The 19,932-nt window shown below is 36.6% G+C and overlaps 1 protein-coding gene across 5 annotated transcripts in view; it reads left to right on the top strand.

The window, feature by feature from the left end:
• The window catches only part of LOC112834857 (disintegrin and metalloproteinase domain-containing protein 18-like), a 192,441-nt gene that overhangs the window by 89,667 nt on the left and 82,842 nt on the right, over positions 1-19,932 (top strand). For all 5 annotated transcript variants that reach the window (XR_012381180.1, XM_025886326.2, XM_073902519.1 and 2 more), the window contains 2 exons: positions 4,197-4,395; positions 11,311-11,416. Coding sequence is in view for 4 of the 5 variants with exons in the window: in XM_025886326.2 (XP_025742111.1) it covers positions 4,197-4,395; positions 11,311-11,416 (305 nt within the window). In the remaining variant the exon portion in view is untranslated. The remainder of the gene's footprint in view (positions 1-4,196; positions 4,396-11,310; positions 11,417-19,932) is intronic.

The following is a 19,932-nucleotide window of genomic DNA, read 5'->3' as shown; positions in this document are numbered from 1 at the left end:
CAGACTGGGCATATACACCAAAGCTGAGGCAATGCCTGGATTGTACTTCAAGATCACACTGACCGAGGGCTTTGGCATCGGCAGAAGCAGGGACATTCTCTCCAGGTGGCTATTCCTTCTGGAAGAGCTCTTTGATCTGAGTTGACTGGCCATAGAGTTCATTCCTTTTTTATTGCTGAAAGTATTGCAGGTATCATAAGGTTGTACCAGAGTCTGCTAATACATCCTCCTCCAGTTGAGGAACATTTCAGGCATTTTCAGGTTTTGGTGATGAAAATACAGCTGCTATAAATAATATTCCTAAGCAGGGTTTGTATGAACACAGAGTTTTACTTCATTTATAAGATACATATGGTAAATGTATACGGAGCTTTATATAGGAAACCAAAGACCTGTTTTCTAAAGTAGGTATACTATTGTCAATTCCCATCAGCCTTTTATAAGACCTACAGTTGCTCCAAAAATTAAATGTAAACTCTAAAAGTATGCAACATGTAGCTTCATTTTATTTTTGCTGTTGGTTTTTTTAAATTTCATTTTCTTATGTTATGTTAGTCACCATACATCACATCATTACTTTTTGATGTAGTGTTCCATGATTCATTGTTTGCATATAACACCCAGTGCTCCATGCAATATGTGCCCTTCTTAATACCCATCACCAGGCTAACTTATCCCCCCATTCACCCTCCCCTCTAAAACCCTAGTTTGTTATTGGTTTTTATTTACACTTTAAAAATAATTTTACTGGTTGTCTCATAGTTTACAAATCTTTGATTAATCAGAGTCTGATTTCATAAAATATACCACTTCACATGGAGTGAATGGGTCTTATAATAGGACACTCTCATATACTAGAAATGCAAAATACATTGTTACTATTTTTGCTTTATATAGCTTTTATCTTTTAGAGAAGTAAAATAAGGGAAAAATGAATTTAATAACTAACAATAATTATTCCATTTTTTACTCTTAATTTCCTTTTGTATTTTAGATTTCTGTTTATTATCATATTATTTGTGCCTGAAGACCTCCCTTTATGATTTCTTGTAATTTAGGTCTGCTGAAAATGAATTCTCTCAGTTATTATTTGCCTTAAGGAAGTCTTTATGTCTCATTAATTTTTGAAATATAGATTTTGTAGATATAGGATTTTAGGTTGAAATACTCTTTTTTTTTAATTTCATCACTTTTAAGACACCACTTCATTCGTTACTCATCTTTGTCTCAGTCTATTAAGTATTAATTCAATTAAACAGAACTGTAGAGTGGGGGGGAGGGGGTAAACTTCCCTATGAAAAGCAATAGATAAAGTACTTCACAAGCCATATAAATTTGATAATAACTGTAATCTTTATCTGAGCTATGCAAGGAGGTCTTTCTATTTTCAGATAATACTACATATAATGATGTTGATAGCTATTACGTACGTTGTTTACCATGTGTTGTTCTAAGCACTTTTTACTTTAACTCAGTTTTTTTTTCAAATTTTTATTTAAATTTTAGTTAGTTAACATACAGTGTAATATTGGTTTCAGGAGTAGAATTCAGTGATTCATCCTTATATGTAACACCCAGTGCTCATCATAACAAGTACCCTTCTTAATACCCATCACCCATCTAGCCCACCCCCCACCCACATCCCTCCATCAACCTTCAGTTTGTTCTCTATTATTAAGAGGATCTTATGGTTTGTTCCCCCCCCGATATGTTCATGTTTTGTTTCTTAAATTCCACATGTGAGTGAAATCATTGTGTTTGTCTTTCTCCTACTTATTTCCCTTAACATAATACATTCTAGCTCCACCCATGCCACTGCAAATGACAAGATTTCATTCTTTTTGATGGCTGAATAATATTCCATTGCATATATATATGCCACATCTGCTTTATCTATTCATCAGTTGATGGACATTTGGGCTGTTTCCATAGTTTGGCTATTGTTAATCATGCTGCTATAAATATTGGGGTGCTTGTATTCCTTCAAATCTTTATTTTTTAATCTTTTGAATCTTTAAATATCTAGCAGTGCAATTGAGGTATCATAGGGTAGTTCTATTTTTAACTTTTTGAGGAACCTCCAGACTGTTTTCCATAGTGGCTGCACCAGTTTGCATTCCCAACAGTGCAATAGGGTTCCCCTTTCTCCACATCCTCGCCAACACCTGTTGTTTCCTGACTTGTTAATTTTAGCCATTCTGACAGGTGGTGAGGTGATCCTCATTGTGGTTTTGATTTGTACTTCCCTGATGATGAGTGATGTTGAGCATTTTTTCATGTGTCTCTTAGCCATCTGGATGTCTTCTTTGGAAAAATGTCTATTCATGTCGTCTGCCCATTTCTTAACTAGATTATTTGGGAGCCATCATAAAGGCCATGTACAAAAGACCCACAGCTAATACCACCATCAATGGGGAAAAACTGAGAGCCTCTCCTCTACAGTCAGGAACAAGACAGGGATGTCCACCCTCACCATTACTATTTAATACAGTGCTAGAAATCTTAGCCTCAGCAACCAGACAACAAAAACAAATAAAAGCCATCCAAATAAGCAAGGAAGAAGTACAGCTTTCACTGTTTGCAGATGACATGATACTTTATGTAGAAAACCCAAAAGACTCCCACCAAAAAATTGTTAAAATTAATACATGAATTCAGCAAAGTCACAGGATATAAAATCAATGTGCAGAAATCTGTTGCATTTCTATACACCAATAATGACACAGCAGAAAGAGAAATCAAGGAATTGATGCCATTTACAATTGCACTGAATACCATAAGATGTCTAGAAATAAACATAACCAAAGAGGTAAAAGATCTGTACTCTGAAAACTGTAGAACACTGAGAAAGAAATTGAAAAGGACACAAATAAATGGAAAAACATTCCATGCTCTTAGACTGGAAGAACAAACATTGTTAAAACATCTATACTACCCAAAGCAGTCTGCACATTAAATGCTATTCCTATCAAAATACCAATAGCATTTTTCACAGAGCTAGATCAAACAATCCTAAAATTTGTATGGATCCACAAAAGACCCCAAATGGCCAAAGCAACCCTGAAAAAGAAAAGCAAAGCTGGAGGCATCATGATTCCAGACTTCAAGCTATATTACAGAGCTGTAGGCATCAAGACAGTATGGTACTGGCACAAACATACAAAGATCAATGGAACAGAATAGAAAACGCAGAAATGGACGCCCAACTATATAGTCACTAATCTTCGACAAAGCAGGAAAGAATATCCAGTGGAAAAAAGACAGTCTGTTCAACAAATGGTGTTGGGAAAACTGGACAGCAACATGTGGAAGAATGAAACTGGACCACTTTCTTATACCATACACAAATATAAATTCAAAATGGATAAAAGACTTAAATGTGAGTCCTGAAACCATTAAATCCTAGAGGAGAACACAGGCAGAAAGCTCTTTGACCTCAGCCATAGCAAATTCTTACTACACATGTCGCCAAAGGCAAGGAAAACAAAAGCAAAAATGAATTATTGGGACTTCATCAAGATTTTTCTTCTGCACAGCAAAGGAAACAACAAAACTAAAAGGCAGCCTATAGAATGGGAGAAGATATTTGCAAATGAAATATCTGATAAAAGGTAGTATTCAAAATCTATAACAAATGTATCAAACTCAACACTCAAAAAAACAAATAATCCAGTTTAACTCAGTTTAATACTACCAAAATCATTCTCTGAGAGAATGATTATCATCCTGAGTTTACAAACAAAGCAACTGCCAATGAGAGAGATTATGTATCTCACCCACACAAACTAGTGAAAATCCAAGCAAGAAATTAAAACCAGGCAATTAGGCTCTTGTTCACCTCAAGAACAAAAATGTAGAGGCATTGTTCTTCCAATTTTGAGGAACAGGTATGTGTTACCCATTTAGGGCTCCTTCCAAATGCAGGTTGAGTCAGATGGCTTCCCAATGCAGAACGCAGAATGGTTATAAACCCTCTGTCAGAAGGGATCATTTTACATCTGAGGTAGTTACTTTCCTTCAGGCTTCATAATCAATACTGTACCGGACATTTCCTTCAGAGAACTCACAACCTTGGGAATTCCATGATTCCCCCAAATATCAATAATTAGGCATATTTTATTTGATAAATCCCTTCACTAAGTAAGTAAGAATAGTCATTCACAAGAACATGATTTTCTTTTTCTTTTTCCTCCTAGATATCAGTAGCAGGCACTCCATGTAGAAAGAGTATTGATCAAGAATGTGATTTTACAGAATATTGCAATGGAACATCTAATAATTGTGTTCCTGACACTTATGCATCAAATGGAATGTTGTGCAGGTTGGGAACTGCATATTGTTATAATGGACGATGCCAAACTACTGATAACCAGTGTGCCCAGATATTTGGAGAAGGTATTGCTTTTTCTTATATATTTCTTTTACCTTAAATTTGGTTTCCTCTATATGATAAAATACATATCACACGACTCTAGAAGTTGAAGAACTTGAATCTCAAGCTCAATAAAGGTGATGGGTATTGAGGAGGGCACGTACTGCATGGAGCACTGGGTGTTATACGAAAACAATTAATCATGGATCACCACATCAAAAACTAATGATGTATTGTATGATGACTAACATAACATAATAAAAGAAAAGAAAAGAAAAAGAAAAAAATTTGAATTAAGGAAGATGTTTTTAGAGGATAGTAGTATAGTATTGTATAGTATCTCCAGAATAATACCATACATTCCTCTTCTCATGGTTTGATTTTTGCTTTTTGTACTTAGCAACCTTGACAAAAATCCATGTTTACCACTTATAATTTACATAGAAATTGAAATGGCAAATCAGTAAATTCTAGAATTTTACTTAAATTTCTTTTACTTCACATCTTTATGATCTAATTTTAATGGCATAAAACAAGAAGTTCAGAGTAAATTTCCCTCAAGTATAATCATATTTCTTAACTGAGGAACTGCTAGAATAAGAGTAGTCATAGGCCACTGACCAAAATTCATTTTTATATTTTCTTTTTAAACAGTTTTTCCAAGTAATTCAAATGAGAGTTGTGCATATATGCTTGATTTTTATATAGTAACTATTCATAGTATCCCAATACGATTTTTTAGAGGGATTAAATGAAATGTGAACAGATCAAAATCACTCAGTGAAATGTATACAGATCAATCATTTACTAATTGAGCAAAAGTAGTATAAGCACCACTTTTCAGTTATTTGCCCAGCAGTAATAAGGTCTATAGTTTATGCCAAATGACATGGTATGCAATTTATATTGTCTTCCTAATTATTTGAAACTTTTCCTTAGTAACAAGTTTCAGATTAGGTGACTTAACCAACATTTAACCAGAGCTGCAGAGCTATAATCTCCTAAATGACAGATCAGTGGTATTTTCTGTAGGCTGTATTTTCAGGATTCCACTTTTTATTTGGTTGTTTCTTCACTGTTTTCTTTTTCAATGCTTACTTGCATTTAAAAAAATATTATTTGTCATTGTCACAGTAACTTTAGATCAAGGTTTAATATATTATTCAAAAATAAAATTAAATAATACTCTCTATAACATCCATTAAAGATTGTCCAGGCCATACTCTTCTTTTTCATTAAATAAATCTTTGATCCAGAATTGAACTACTTGTCACTTGACATCTTTTTGAGTTCTAATCAAAATAACATTGTTTAAGTAAGACTTAACCATTAATGTGTATTTCCTCCTCTAATATATGCTCTAGTACCCACAAAACTTACCCAACTGTGTCAAAATTTGATCTTTTGATGTAGTTCATTCATTCATCCCTCCTTTCTTCATTTATTTGGTTACTATCTGGGGGAGGCACTTTTTTCTTATTCTTATGTTACCAAAAACTATAGGGCAAAAGGCTGTACTTAAGACAAGAACACACAAGCTGATAGTATTCAACAAGATGAAAATTGTCACATGGCTATTGTACTCATAGAGCTTATGATCAAGAGACAAAGACAGTAAACACATAAATACGAAAGAAATATGAAACCTTTAATTGTGCAGTTAAAGGAAAGAAAATAGAATGCTGGGGGAAAAATAAGGTGTAGTGGACAAGGGAAATACTGCCTGCTGTCCTCATATAATCTCCGGCTGTCAGTTCACTCCTCCAGAATTTGTCTTAACTGCAGACACCTCACCCCAAAGCACAAATCCAATAATTAATTGAGGTGGGGTATAAAGACCTGACAATTGTGTTCTAATCAGGCACAAATCAAGCACAATTTGTACTCTGGAAGACAGCTACCCATAGGGTTGGTCAAGTCTTTGTTGGACTTGCATTTCTGTTTGACTTCTTATCTGCTCTATCCTGCTTTCTCCCTCTCACGTCCAGATGTTCTAATCACTAATAAATAGCTTTCACATTATACCTCATCTAGGTGCTGGCTTCTAGAAGTTTGAACCATAACAGTTGATCCTGAAAATGGTGTGAAAAAAATAGCCTATAAGATCATTTTCAAAACTAAGTTATTTACTGCCAAGCTGTGAATGAGCATGCATCACCGGTGAAAGTGGATAATACCCTCAATGAGTGAACTGGGATAGTAAAAGATAATCCATTAGCTGGTACAATTGAAATGTATGGGGGAAATGGTAACTCTAAGGACAGGTGTATTAGATGGCTATTACTAAGCAACATTGAAATCTAAGAAAAGATAACAAAAAGGTGTTCATTTAAAATCAAAGTGTATGCTGAATGGGCCCCACTGTTAACTCATAAAGAGGTTTTCATCTCTTAAAATAGAATGTTAGAGAAAGTTAAAGACTTAATTATCAAATTAAAGGAATTTCAGAGGAGGGTAAATTCTCAGTCAAGTCTGCTTTACCATGATTAAGGTTCTGGCTGGAAAAAGAATGAGAACTACAATTGGGATAGGAACAGTTGAAAATATGTTCCCCCCAATTTTAGCCTCCACACTTCTCTGAAACTACTGAATTTATGAAGTGGCACAGCTCTGATCCCTCACACCACCACCTGCACCCAATTAAGAATGGTATAAGTATGTTCCCATTGTTTAAAGATAATGTGGAAGCCTATCACTCAAAACACAAATTGTATCCCCATTAGGACCTCTCTCCTAACTGTTCTGGACACTAAAGCTGAAAATTGAGTTAAAGCACTACAAAATAGAGCCAGAATTTGCTGGAACTTATAAGGGAGTAAGGAAAATATACCCCAATGGAGCTGTAGGTCCTAGTTAGCATTTACTGCCAGAATCAAGGGAGTTTACATGAAATTGGATTCTGAGAGTGCTTGATCATAAGACTGGATAGGGGAACATAAGATTAGATAATAGAGCTCATTGTTTTGGGAGCACTCTCCCAGTATAAAAGGAATTAACACCCTGGCTAGGATCCTAGAAGATGATAAAAATTTCTATTAGAATTGTTTCCAGAGGCATGGAAAAAATGAAATGGGATGGCTCACTCCATGAGAAATTTAAATGATGGAATTGCCATGAAATAATAAAGGAAAGAAAGAAAAGTCTCAGGGAAATGGATATACTGTAATGTATATGCTGTAAGTGCAAGGCCAAATAGTCCCAACAGGAAGGCCCAATGCCACAGGGAATGTGGTCCTAAGAGGTGTATCAAAATCACTTTAAGTGTTCATGACTGCCTTCTCTGTAGGCCAGGGGTGATAGGAGGAGATGGTATTATAGAAGTAGGCTCACTGATAGCAATGGGCATGATTGATACTGTCTTGAAAAAAAAATCAAGGTCTTGAAAAAAATAAAGAGAGCAGTGCTTGGCTTCCAGAAACCAGATGGATAATATTATTGTAATAAGCAGCAGAGACAGAGTTGCAGACATGGATACCTAGTCTACAGACAATCAGGAAGATAGATAATAGAATATTACCCAGTTTGTACCATCAAAGGAAATTAAAAAATGGAGGACTAGGGGACTGAGTAGAGTTACATTAATAAATGCCATAATTCCATGTCTAAATTCTGAATCTAAGCCAACTTTCAGAACCAAAACTCATTGACTTAAGAGAGGGTTAGAGTTCCAGAAGGGAAACTACACATCACCTTGGCAAGCATACATGCTAACAATTTCTCTAGCACATTCTCAAATGATTCTCAATCATTTAATTATGTATCTGTTCATGTGGGAAATGAAAATACCCAAGCATTTTGGAAACTAGTGGACAAAGAGTGTAAATTGACATAGATACCCAGAAACACAGTGTCATCATGTATCTCTGAGAGTGGGGACTTATAGGGGTTAAGGAATAGAGTCCTTGATAACTTTCAGTGTACAATGGGTCCACTAAGTCCACAAATCCATTTGGCAATTATTTTTTAGTCCTAGAGGATATCATCAGGTTTGACATGTTAATAGTTTGTGCAATTCTATCATTATGTCCTTGGCCTATTTGGCAAGGCCATGGAGAAAGCCTCTGTAACTCTCTCTTTCCAGAGATTAATGCTATTTTTTTTTAAAGTAGGCTCCATGACCAGCATGGAGCCCAATGTGGTTTTGAGCTCACAATCCTGAGATTAAGACCTGAGTTGAAACCATAGTCAGATGCTCAACTGACTGAACCACCCAGGTGCCCCAAATTGATGCTATCCTTAAAGATCTAAAGGATGCAGAGGTGGTTAACTGTATATCTACATTTAATTACTCAGCATGATTCTTGCAGAAACCAAATGGCATCAGAAGATAATAATAATCTATTGCAAATGGAGACAAGTAGTAGATTAAATAATTGCACCCACTATGACAGATATAGTATCTATGCTACAGCAGAATAACATGGCCTCAGATATGTGGTAGGAGTATAGTCACTGATTTGGCAAATATATTCTTTTCCTATTTGAAAAAAGAATTAGAGTTCGCTTTCACATGGAATGGATGATGGCATTAATGTTGAGTTTTGTTGCAGGGTTATTTTTACTCTCCTGCCCTCAATCATAATGTAGTTGTAGAGATGTAGACATCCTAGAAAATATCACATTGTCTACTCCATCAGTGATTTGTTCTAATCCAGCTAAACAAGCAAAGCATCACTAGAATGTTGGAGCATTAAATATAACACATGTGCTATAAAGGGCAGGAGACAGACTTCCAAATGTTTAGAAATTTGTCATCAGTAAAATTTTTAAGAGTCCAGTGATCAGAGGCATGACCTGACATCCCTTGCAAAGTAAAAGCAAACTGTATGTATCTTGCATCTTATTGAACTAAAAAGTACAACACCTGGTAGTTCTCTTTGGGATCTGAAGGCAGTATATTCCGCATTGCTTCATTTCCCATTTACTAGATGACATGAAATGTTGCTAATGTTGAGCGAGGTGAAAAGCAAAAAAAGGGCTCTGCAGCATGTTCAAGCTGCAAAGCAAGCAGCCATGCATTCTGAATTATAAAACACAGCAGCCCCAATAATATCAGAAGTGTGCGTCGGGGAAAAAAAATACTATGTGGGGCTTATACCAAGCCTCTTTGGGAGAATGACTGGGCAGTTCTCTGGGCTTCTGGAGGAAGATTGTGCCATCTAAACTGGAGAATTGTACCACTTTGACAAAAAAAAAAAACACCTCTGGTCACACTAGTGACCCCTGTAGAGCTAAAGAATCTGACTTTCAGACAACAAATATCCATGTGTTCAAAAAGCTACAGCCTAAGCTCAATTATGTCAGATATACTAAGTTAAGTGGTCAGACAGATAGAAGTCATTCATTCACCTGGATTAAAAGCAGAGGACAGAAGAAAAAATCCATAAGCAGGAAATCCAAAACAGTCACCTTTCTCCCCTATGCATCTTCCTCAGCTCATACTTATGGATACATGGAATTTCACCATGACCAATTACACAAGAAGAACACACCTAGGCTTATTTTATAGGTGTGTTGGCTCAGTCACTGGTTATAAGTGGGGGTGGGGGGAAATTAGCCATACTGCAACCTCACTTTGGAGGATGCCCTGAAAGATATTGACCATCTGGTCATCCGTTTTTTGTGGAAGGAGAAATGGCCAAAGGTAGATTATAGATATACACATGAACAATGACAAAGGACCTAGTTTGTTGGTGGGGAGCCTGGATGTGGAAAGACTGGAAGATTAGAGGCAAGAGTTCTGGGATAGAAATATGTGGGTAGATACATGGAGATGAAAAATAACATGAAAAACAATGAATCATGGAATACTACATCAAAAACTAATGATGTAATGTATGGTGATTAACAAACATAATAAAATAAAATTTAAAAGAAAGAAAGAAAGAGAAAAGAAAAGAAAAATAATGTGAAGATCTTTGCATTAATCTACAGGTTAGCACCCACCAACAAACACCCACCATTGAAGAGACACAGAACAATGAAATAAGCATAATAATTTGGCTAATTTACATCAGCCAGCAACCATCATTATCCACCCCGATGCCTATAGAATGGACACATTTCTAGACTTTCTCGATTTTTTTTTTTGCTACTACCTCTGAAATAACTGATTCTATCCTGAGTTTAGTTCATCTTTTTCTTAAGTACCTTTACCTTCTGGTCAAATACAGCCAAAAATAACCAAGACAGATTCTGTTTCCCTACTTCTTTGCCTAAGACAACAAGTTTATTAAGGCTATTATCTCCCTTTCAATCACTGAGAAGAGAGTTTCTCTAAGTGTTTCACCCTCATGTAGCATGAATTACTCTTCTTTATCCAATGATAGTAATTTTCTTATCACCTACTACCAGCCTTCAATGACAATGCCACATATTTTAGGCATATTTTACAGGAGAACTCTACTTTGAGTACCAATTTATGTGTTTAATGAAATGGAAACAACTCTAAATATCTCAGATTTACATATCCAAAACAACTATTCTGCTACTCCATATTGCTTTGACTATGATACCCAGATGGACAAATGAACCTCTACTTAAAACATTGCTTATCCCCCATCAGAGAAAAAAAAAGAATATAACACTTCTTCTATTCACAAGTCCCACAAGATTTTCTGCCCATAAGTGACATTTCATTAAGAGGGTCAAATTACAAGGTCAAGCTTAATATTCAGTGGATGAGGCAGTATGCATTCCCACAGGGAAGAGTAGCAAATATTTTTAATAATTTAATTCTACTACAATCAATATAATTCTTTTCTGTTATCTGTTAGATAATTGTTTCTTTCTACTTGCATTGACAGGATACACACAGAAAAAAAGAATGACTTTTTTCATATTTTGTTTATGCAGTAAGAGTTTCATTGGTTTTTTATGAACAAAAAATTTAATTTGGATTAAGAATAATAATTTAACAGACATCTTTGAATTTTTAGGTGCTCAAGGTGCTCCATTTGCCTGCTTCAAAGGAATCAATTCTCGCATTGATAAATTTGGAAACTGTGGTTTTAAAAATTCACAACCATTACCTTGTGATCAGAAGTATGTACATAGAAAATAATTGTTTTATTGAGTCATAAAAATTATAGATTTCTTGTCAAGAGACACTAAAGAGTAATGGACAGTAAACTGTATATCAGGAGAATATTTTCAAATAACATTATATATATTGTTCTTCAATGTAATTCAGTTTTCTTTTTCCCTATTTTTTCCTGGATATATTCTAATAATGAGACTAAACAAAAAAAAAAAAAAGAAGAAGAAGAAAGAAAAAAAAAAAGGCTGATGCTTATTACCAAAGGTAGGAAGTGGGCAAAACTGCCAAAAATCAGAAACTTGTGCACTACATTGATAATTAAAACTGAGTTTTTTAATTAAGTTAATAAATGATAATAACCCTAAAGCAAGTGCTTTGACTTTTAAGACATGAAAGTATTGAAAGGGATAAATTTCCTTTTGGTTTTGTTGTTTGTTTCCAAAATACTGATATGTAAAGCATGGCAGAGGACTGAATTGGGAGTACTGGAATATTTTTAAGGGATTTATGAAATCCAATAAAGTAGGGCTTAATCCATAACAAATACTTCCTGAATTTCATGGAAGTATTGAAAACAAAAGAATCAAAAATAATAACAACAGATAGGAGGTTGACCAAGATGGCAACATAGGAGACTTTGGGATTTTACTCCTACCAGAGACACACTGAATGGTCATATACACATGGAACAATTACTTTTAAAAGAAATCCAGAAAACACCTGAGACTCCTACAAATTGAATAAATGAGAAAATACTCACACTGAAGCAGATAGATACACACTCTCTCCAAAAACCCCACCACTGGCCCAGCACCGTGCAGGTGGAAGGGAAATCCCAACTGCCAGCTTCTTCCTGAGCAGCAAAGTATTTGGACCCTACATTTGTGTCCCAACATTTAAGATGCCTCCATTTCTCAAAAAGGAAAGAAAAAGAATGAAGATTGCTTAAGGAACTTAGGGGACACCATTAAAGAGAATATAATACACATTATAGGAGTAACAGAATGAAAAGAGAGTGAGAAAAGGACAAAAATCTTATTCAAAGAAATAATGAGTGAAAATTTCCTAACCTGGGGGAAAGAAACAGATATTCAGATATAGGAAGCCCAGGGGGGAAGCAAAAAGATGAATCCAAAACCCCAAAGCAAGATAAATTAAAATTAAATTGTCAAAGATTAAAAACAAAAGAATCTTAAAAACATCAAGAGAAAAGTAACTTGATATATACAAGAAAACACCATGAAACTATTAGTAGATTTTTCTTTTTTTTTAAAGATTTTATTTATTTGAGAGACAGAATGAGATGGAGAGAGAGCATGAGAGGGGGGAGGGTCAGAGGGAGAAGCAGACTCCCCGCTGAGCAGGGAGCCCAATGTGGGACTCGATCCAGGGACTCTAGGATCATGACCTGAGCCAAAGGCAGTCGCCTAACCAACTGAGCCACTCAGGCACCCTTAGTAGATTTTTCAGCAGAAATCTGCATGCCAGAAGAGAGTGAGATGTTAGAAAGATTTTTCCAGATAAACAGAAGCTGAAGTTCATGACAAGACAAGCCTTACAAGAAATGCTAAAGGTGGTTCTTTAAGCCAAAATGAAAGGACATTAATTAGAAAAAGAAAACATATAAAAGAATAAAATCCACAGGAAATAGCAAATAAATAGATAAAATCAGAATACCCTAATGTGGTAATAGTGGGGGGTAAACCACTCACAACTCTAGTTAAAGATTAAAAGACAAAAGAATTAAAGGAGGAGGAGCAAGATGGCGGAGGAGTAGGACACCTGGATTTCATCTTGTCCCAGAAATTCAGCTGGATAGGGATCAAACCATTCTGAACACCTACGAACTCAACAGGAGATCAAAGAAAAGAATAGCAACAACTCTCTGAACAGAAAAGTGACCACTTTCTGGAAGGTAGGACGTGCAGAGAAGTGAATCTGAGGCGATATTCAGGAGGATAGATGGCGGGGGGGGGTGGCCTCCATCGGCCACTTCTGGGAAGTGATAAAAGCCATGGAGCACAAAATCAGAACTTTTTCAAGTCATCTCCCCAGAGGGACGTCGTTCCAGTGGCTAAGCGGGGGGTGGGGGTGGGGTGGAAGCTCGCAGGGACAGTGTGGTCTCAGGACCCTCGGGGTCACAGAAACACCAGGGGTGCCTGATGCGGCAGAGCTTGCAGGTATTGGAGCAGGGAAGCTGGCTGCAGAGACAGAGCCGAGGAACAGGCTGTCAGCATGGGGTTGCCATAAACCGCGATCCGCAGCACAGTCAGGCCACTGCTCCTCCACCAGGGACCCAACAAGCGGCAGATCCGGGGAGACTCCCCTTTCTCCCCCAGGAGGAGCAGCACGGGAGTGCACATAAGTTTTTCTTTCTTTAAAATTTTGGGAGGCACTTTCTTCTAACACCAGAATACACCCAAAATCTAGTGTGTGGCAGTGATCTATGCACCAGCCTGAATAAATTTGATCATATTCTGTTTTTTTGTTTTGTTTTGTTTTTGTTTGTTTTTTTTTTCTTTTTCTGTTTCTTTTATCTTCTTTCCCTTTGTTTCCCCTGGTTTCAGGTCTCTTCTGATTTGATTAGAGTATATTTTCTGGGGACATTTTTACCCTGTTAGCACTTTGTTCTCTCATTCATCTATTCTCCTCTGGACAAAATGATAAGATGGAAAAAATCACCTCAACAAAAAGAACAAGAGGCAGTACCGACTGCCAGGGACCTAATCAATACGGACATTAGTAAGATGTTGGAACTAGAGTTCAGAATGACGATTTTAAAGATACTAGCTGGGGGCGCCTGGGTGGCTCAGTTGGTTAAGTGACTGCCTTCAGCTCAGGTCAAGATCCTGGAGTTCCAGGATTGAATCCCACATCAAGCTCCCTGCTCAGCAGGGAGTCTGCTTCTCCCTCCGACCCTCCCCCATCTCATGCTCACTCTCTCTCATTCTCTCTCTCAAATAAATAAATAAAAGCTTTTAAAAAAAGATACTAGCTGGGCTTGAAAAAAACACAAAAGTTATTAGAGAAACCCTTTCTGGAAAAAATAAAAGAAGTAAAATCTAACCAACTCGATACAGAAAGGCTGTTAATGAAGTGCAATAAAAAATGGAGGATCTAACTGCTAGGATAAATGACGCAGAAGAGAGAATTAATGATATTGAAGGCCAAATGATGGAAAATAAAGAAGCTGAGAAAGAGAGACAAACAACTACTGGATCACAAGGGCAGAATTCGAGATATAAGTGATAACATAAGATGAAACAACATTAGAATAATTGGGATCCCAGAAGAAAATGAAAGAGAGAGAGGGGCAGAAGGTATATTGGAGCAAATTATAGTGGAGAACTTCCCTAATTTGGGGAAGGAAACAGGCATCAAAATCCAGGAGACACAGAGAACCCCTCTCAAAATCAATAAAAATAGGTCAACACCTTGACATCTAATAGTAAAACTTATAAGTCTCAGAGACAAAGAAAATCCTGAAAGCAGCTCGGGAAAAGAGAACTGTAACCTACAATAGTAGAAACATTACATTGGCAACAGACATATCCACAGAGACCTGGCAGGAGAGAAAGGCCTGGCATGATATATTCAGAGCACTAAATGAGAAAAATATGCAGCCAAGAATACTCTATCCAGCTAGGCTGTCATTGAAAATAGAAGGAGAGATGAAAATCTTACGGGAAAAACAAAAACTAAAGGAATTTGTGAATGCGAAACCAACCCTACAAGAAATATTGAAAGGGATCCTCTAAGCAAAGAGAGAGCCTAAAAGCAACATAGACCAGAGGAACAAGACAATATACAGTAACAATCGCTTTACAGGCAATACAATGGCACTAATTTCATATCATTTAATAGTTACCCTGAATGTAAATGGGCTAAATGCCCCAATCAAAACACACAGGGAATCAGATTGGATAAAAAAAAACAAGACCCATCAAGATGCTATCTGCAAGAGACTCATTTTAGACCCAAAGACAACCCCAGATTGAAAGTGAGGGGGTGGAAAACCATTTACCATGCTAATGGACACCAAAAGAAAGCTGGGGTGGCAATCCTTATATCAGACAAATTAGATTTTAAACCAAAGACTATAATAAGAGATGAGGAAGGACACTATATGACACTTAAGGGGTCTATCCAACAAGAAGATCTAACAATTGTAAATATCTATGCCCCTAACATGGGAGCAGCCACTTATATGAGCCAATTAATAACAAAAGCAAAGAAACACATTGACAACAATACAATACTATTGGGGGAGTTTAACACCCACCTCACTGAAATGGACAGATCATCTAAGCAAAAGATCAACAAGGAAATAAAGACTTTAAATGACACACTGGACCAAATGGACTTCACAGACATATTCAGAACCTTCCATCCCAAAGCAACGGAATACACATTCTTCTTGAGTGCCCATGAAACACTCTCCAGAATAGATCACATCCTAGGTCACAAATCAGGTCTCAACCGACACCAAAAGATTGGGATCATTCCCTGCATATTTTCAGACCACAATGCTTTGAAACTAGAACTCAATCACAAGAGGAAAGTAGGAAAGAACTCAAATACATGGAGGCTAAAGAGCATCCTACTAAAGAACGAATGGGTCAACCAGGAAATTAAAGAAGAATTTAAAAAGTTCATGGAAACCAATGAAAATGAAAACACAACTGTTCAAAATCTTTGGGATGCAGCAAAGTGAGTCCTAAGAGGAAACTATATAGCAATACAAACCTTTCTCAAGAAACAAGAAAGGTCTCAAATACACAACCTAACCCTACACCTAGGGGAGCTGGAGAAAGAACAGCAAATAAAGCCTAAACCCAGCAAGAGAAGAGAAATAATAAGATCAGAGCAGAAATCAATGAAAGAGAAATCAAAAGAGTAGTAGAACAGATGAATGAAACTAGGAGCTGGTTCTTCAAAAGAATTAATAAGATTGATAAACCCTTGCCAGACTTATCAAAAGAAAAGAGAAAGCACCCAAATCAACAAAATCATGAAAGAAAGAGGAGAGATCACAACCAATACCAAAGAAACAACATTATAAGAACATACTATGAGCAACTATATGCCAGTAAACTAGATAATCAAGAAGAAATGGATGCATTCCCAGAGATGTATTAACTACCAAAACTGAACCAGGAAGAAATTGAAAACCTGAACAGACCTATAACTGCTAAGGAAATTGATGCAATAATCAAAAATCTCCCAAAAAACAAGAGCTCAGGGCCAGATGGCTTCCCAGGAGAATTCTTCCAAACATTTAAAGAAGAATTAATACCTATTTTTCTGAAACTGTTCCAAAAAATCGAAATGGAAGGAAAACTTCCAAACTCGTTTTATGAGCCCCATTACCTTGATCCCCAAACCAGACAAAAACCCCATCAAAAAGAATTACAGGCCAATATCCTTGATGAACAGGGATGCAAAAATTCTCACCAAAATACTAGCCAATAGGATCCAACTGTACAGTAAAAGGATTATTCAGAATGACCAAATGGGATTTATCCTTGGACTGCAAGGTTAGTTCAACATCGGGAATCAATCAATGTGATACAATACATGAGTAAAAGAAAGAACAAGAACCATATGGTCTTCTCAATAGAAGCAGAAAAAGCATTTGACAAAGTACAGCATCTTTTCTTGATCAGAACTCTTCAGAGTATAGGCATAGAGGGTCCGTACCTCAATATCATAAAATCCATCTATGAAAAACCCACAGTGAATATCATTCTCAATGGGAAAAAACTGAGAGCTTTCCCCTTAAGGTCAGGAACATGGCAGGGATGTCCACTATCACCTCTGCTATTCAACATAGTATTAGAAGTCCTAGCCACAGCAATCAGACAACAAAAAGAAATAAAATGCATCCAGATTGGCAAAGAAGAAGTCAAACTCTCACTCTTTGCAGATGATATGATACTTCATGTGGAAAACCCAAAAGACTCTACCCCAATACTGCTAGAACTCATACAGGAATTCAGTAAATTGGCAGGATAGAAAATCAATATACAGAAATCAGTGGCATTCCTATACACCAACAACAAGACAGAAGAAAGAGAAATTAAGGAGTCGATCTCATTTACAATTGCACCAAAACCATAAGATACCTAAGAATACATCTCACCAAAGAGGCAAAGAATCTGTACTCAGAAAACTATAAAATACTCATGAAAGAAATGAAGAAGACACAAAGAAATGGAAAAACGTTCCATGCTCATGGATTGGAAGAGCAAATATTGTTAAGGATGTCAATGCTACCTAGAGCAATCTACACATTCAATGTAATCCCCATCAAAATATCATTCACTTTTTTCAAAGAAATGGAACAAATAATCCTAAAATTTGTGTGGAACCAGAAAAGACCCCAAATAGTCAGGGGAATGTTGAAAAAGCAAAGCAAAGCTTGTGGCATCGCAATTCCGGACTTTAAGCTCTATTACAAAGCTGCCATCATCAAGATAGTATGGTAACTGGCACAAAAACAGACACACAGATCAATGGAACAGAATAGAGAGACCAGAAATGAACCCTCACCTCTATGGTCAAATAATCTTCGACAAAGCAGGAAAGAATGTCCAATGGAAAAAAGACAGTCTCTTCAACAAATGGTGTTGGGAAAATTGGACAGCCACATGCAGAAGAATGAAACTGGACCATTTCCTTACACCAAACACAAAAATAGACTCAAAATCATTGAAAGACCTTGATGTGAGACAGGAGTCCCTCAAAATCCTAAAGGAGAACACAGGCAGCAACCTCTCCGAACTCAGCTGCAACAACTTCTTCCTAGAAACATCGCCAAACGCAAGGGAAGCAAGGGCAAAAACGAACTATTGGGACTTCATCAAGATAAAAAGCTTTTGCATAGCAAAAGAAACAGTCCACAAAACCAAAAGACAACCAACAGAATGGGAGAAGATATTTGCAAATTACATATCAGATAAAGGGCTAGTATCCAAAATCTATAAAGAACTTATCAAACTCACCACGCAAAGAACAAATGATCCAATCAAGAAATGGGCAGAAGACATGAACAGACATTTTTCCAAAGACAACCAAATGGCCAACAGACACATGAAAAAGTGCTTAACATCGCTTGGCATCAGGGAAATCCAAATCAAAACCTCAATGAGATATCACCTCACACCAGTCAGAATGGCTAAAATTAACAAGTCAGGAAACAGATGTTGGCGGGGATGCAGAGAAAGGGGAACCCTCCTACACTATTGGTGGGAATGCAAGCTGGTGCAGCCACTCTGGAAAACAGTATGGATGTTCCTCAAAAAGTTGAATATAGAGCTACCATATAATCCAGCAAATGCACTACTGGGTATTTACCCCAAAGATGCAAATGTAGGGATCTGAAGGGGTATGTGCACCCTGATGTTTATAGCAGCAATGTCCACAATAGCCAAGATGTGGAGAGCCAAGATGTCCATTGACAGATGAATAGATAAAGAAGAATCGAATAATATGCAGCCATCAAAAGGAATGAAATCTTGCCATTTGCAACAATGTGGATGGAACTGGAGGGTATTATGCTGAGTGAAATAAGTCAATCAGAGAAAGACATGTATCATATGACTTCACTGGTATGAGGAATTCTTAATCTCAGGAAACAAACTGTGGTTGCTGGAGTGGTGGGGGGTGGGAGGGATGAGGTGGCTGGGTGATAAACACTGGGGAGGGCATGTGGTATGGTGAGTGCTGTGAATTGTGTACAACTGTTGAATCACAGACCTGTACCTCTGAAACAAATAATACATTATATGTTAAATAAAAAAAGGAAGATGATAGCAGGAGGGGAAGAATGAAGGGGGGGAATTGGAGGGGGCACAAACCATGAGATACTATGGACTCTGAAAAACAAACAGGGTTCTAAAGGGGAGGGAGATGGAAGGATGTGTTAACCTGGTGATGGGTATTAAGGAGCGCACGTTCTGCATGGAACACTGGGTGTTATATGCAAACAATGAATCATGGAACACTACATCAAAAACTAATGATGTAATGTATGGTCATCAACATAACAAAATAATAAAAAAGTTAAAAAAGACAAAAGAATTAAAAATGACTATAACTACCATAAGTTGTTAATTATAAATGATATAAAAAATACACATTGGGAGCTCAAATATATAAATGTGCAGGAGAAGTGTAAAAATGTAGAGCTTTTGTGTTTAAAGTTTTTATCAGCTAAAATTGGTTGTTATAAATATAAGCTGATTTATGTAAGCCTTATGGTAAACAGAAAGCAAAAACAAAGTAGATGCACATAAGATAAAAAAGAATTGTATGGAATCAAAGCATAAAGCTACAGAAAATCAAATCAAATCACAGAGGGAAACAGCAAGAGAGGAACAGAGGAATAAAGGAACAAAGGAATTACAAAACAACCAAAAAATAATTTTCAAAATTGCAATAGTAAGTCCCTATCTATCAGAAAATATTTGAAATATAAATAGTGTATGTTCTCCAAACAAAATACATAGAATGGCTAAAT

Source organism: Callorhinus ursinus, unplaced genomic scaffold, assembly GCF_003265705.2.
Source record: "Callorhinus ursinus isolate GAN/ISIS: 27379988/994484 unplaced genomic scaffold, GSC_fseal_2.0 scaffold17, whole genome shotgun sequence".
In the NCBI taxonomy this organism is placed as follows: Eukaryota; Metazoa; Chordata; class Mammalia; order Carnivora; family Otariidae; genus Callorhinus; species Callorhinus ursinus.
Note: the sequence above shows the minus strand (reverse complement) of the source record. Positions and strands in the feature narration are given on the sequence as shown.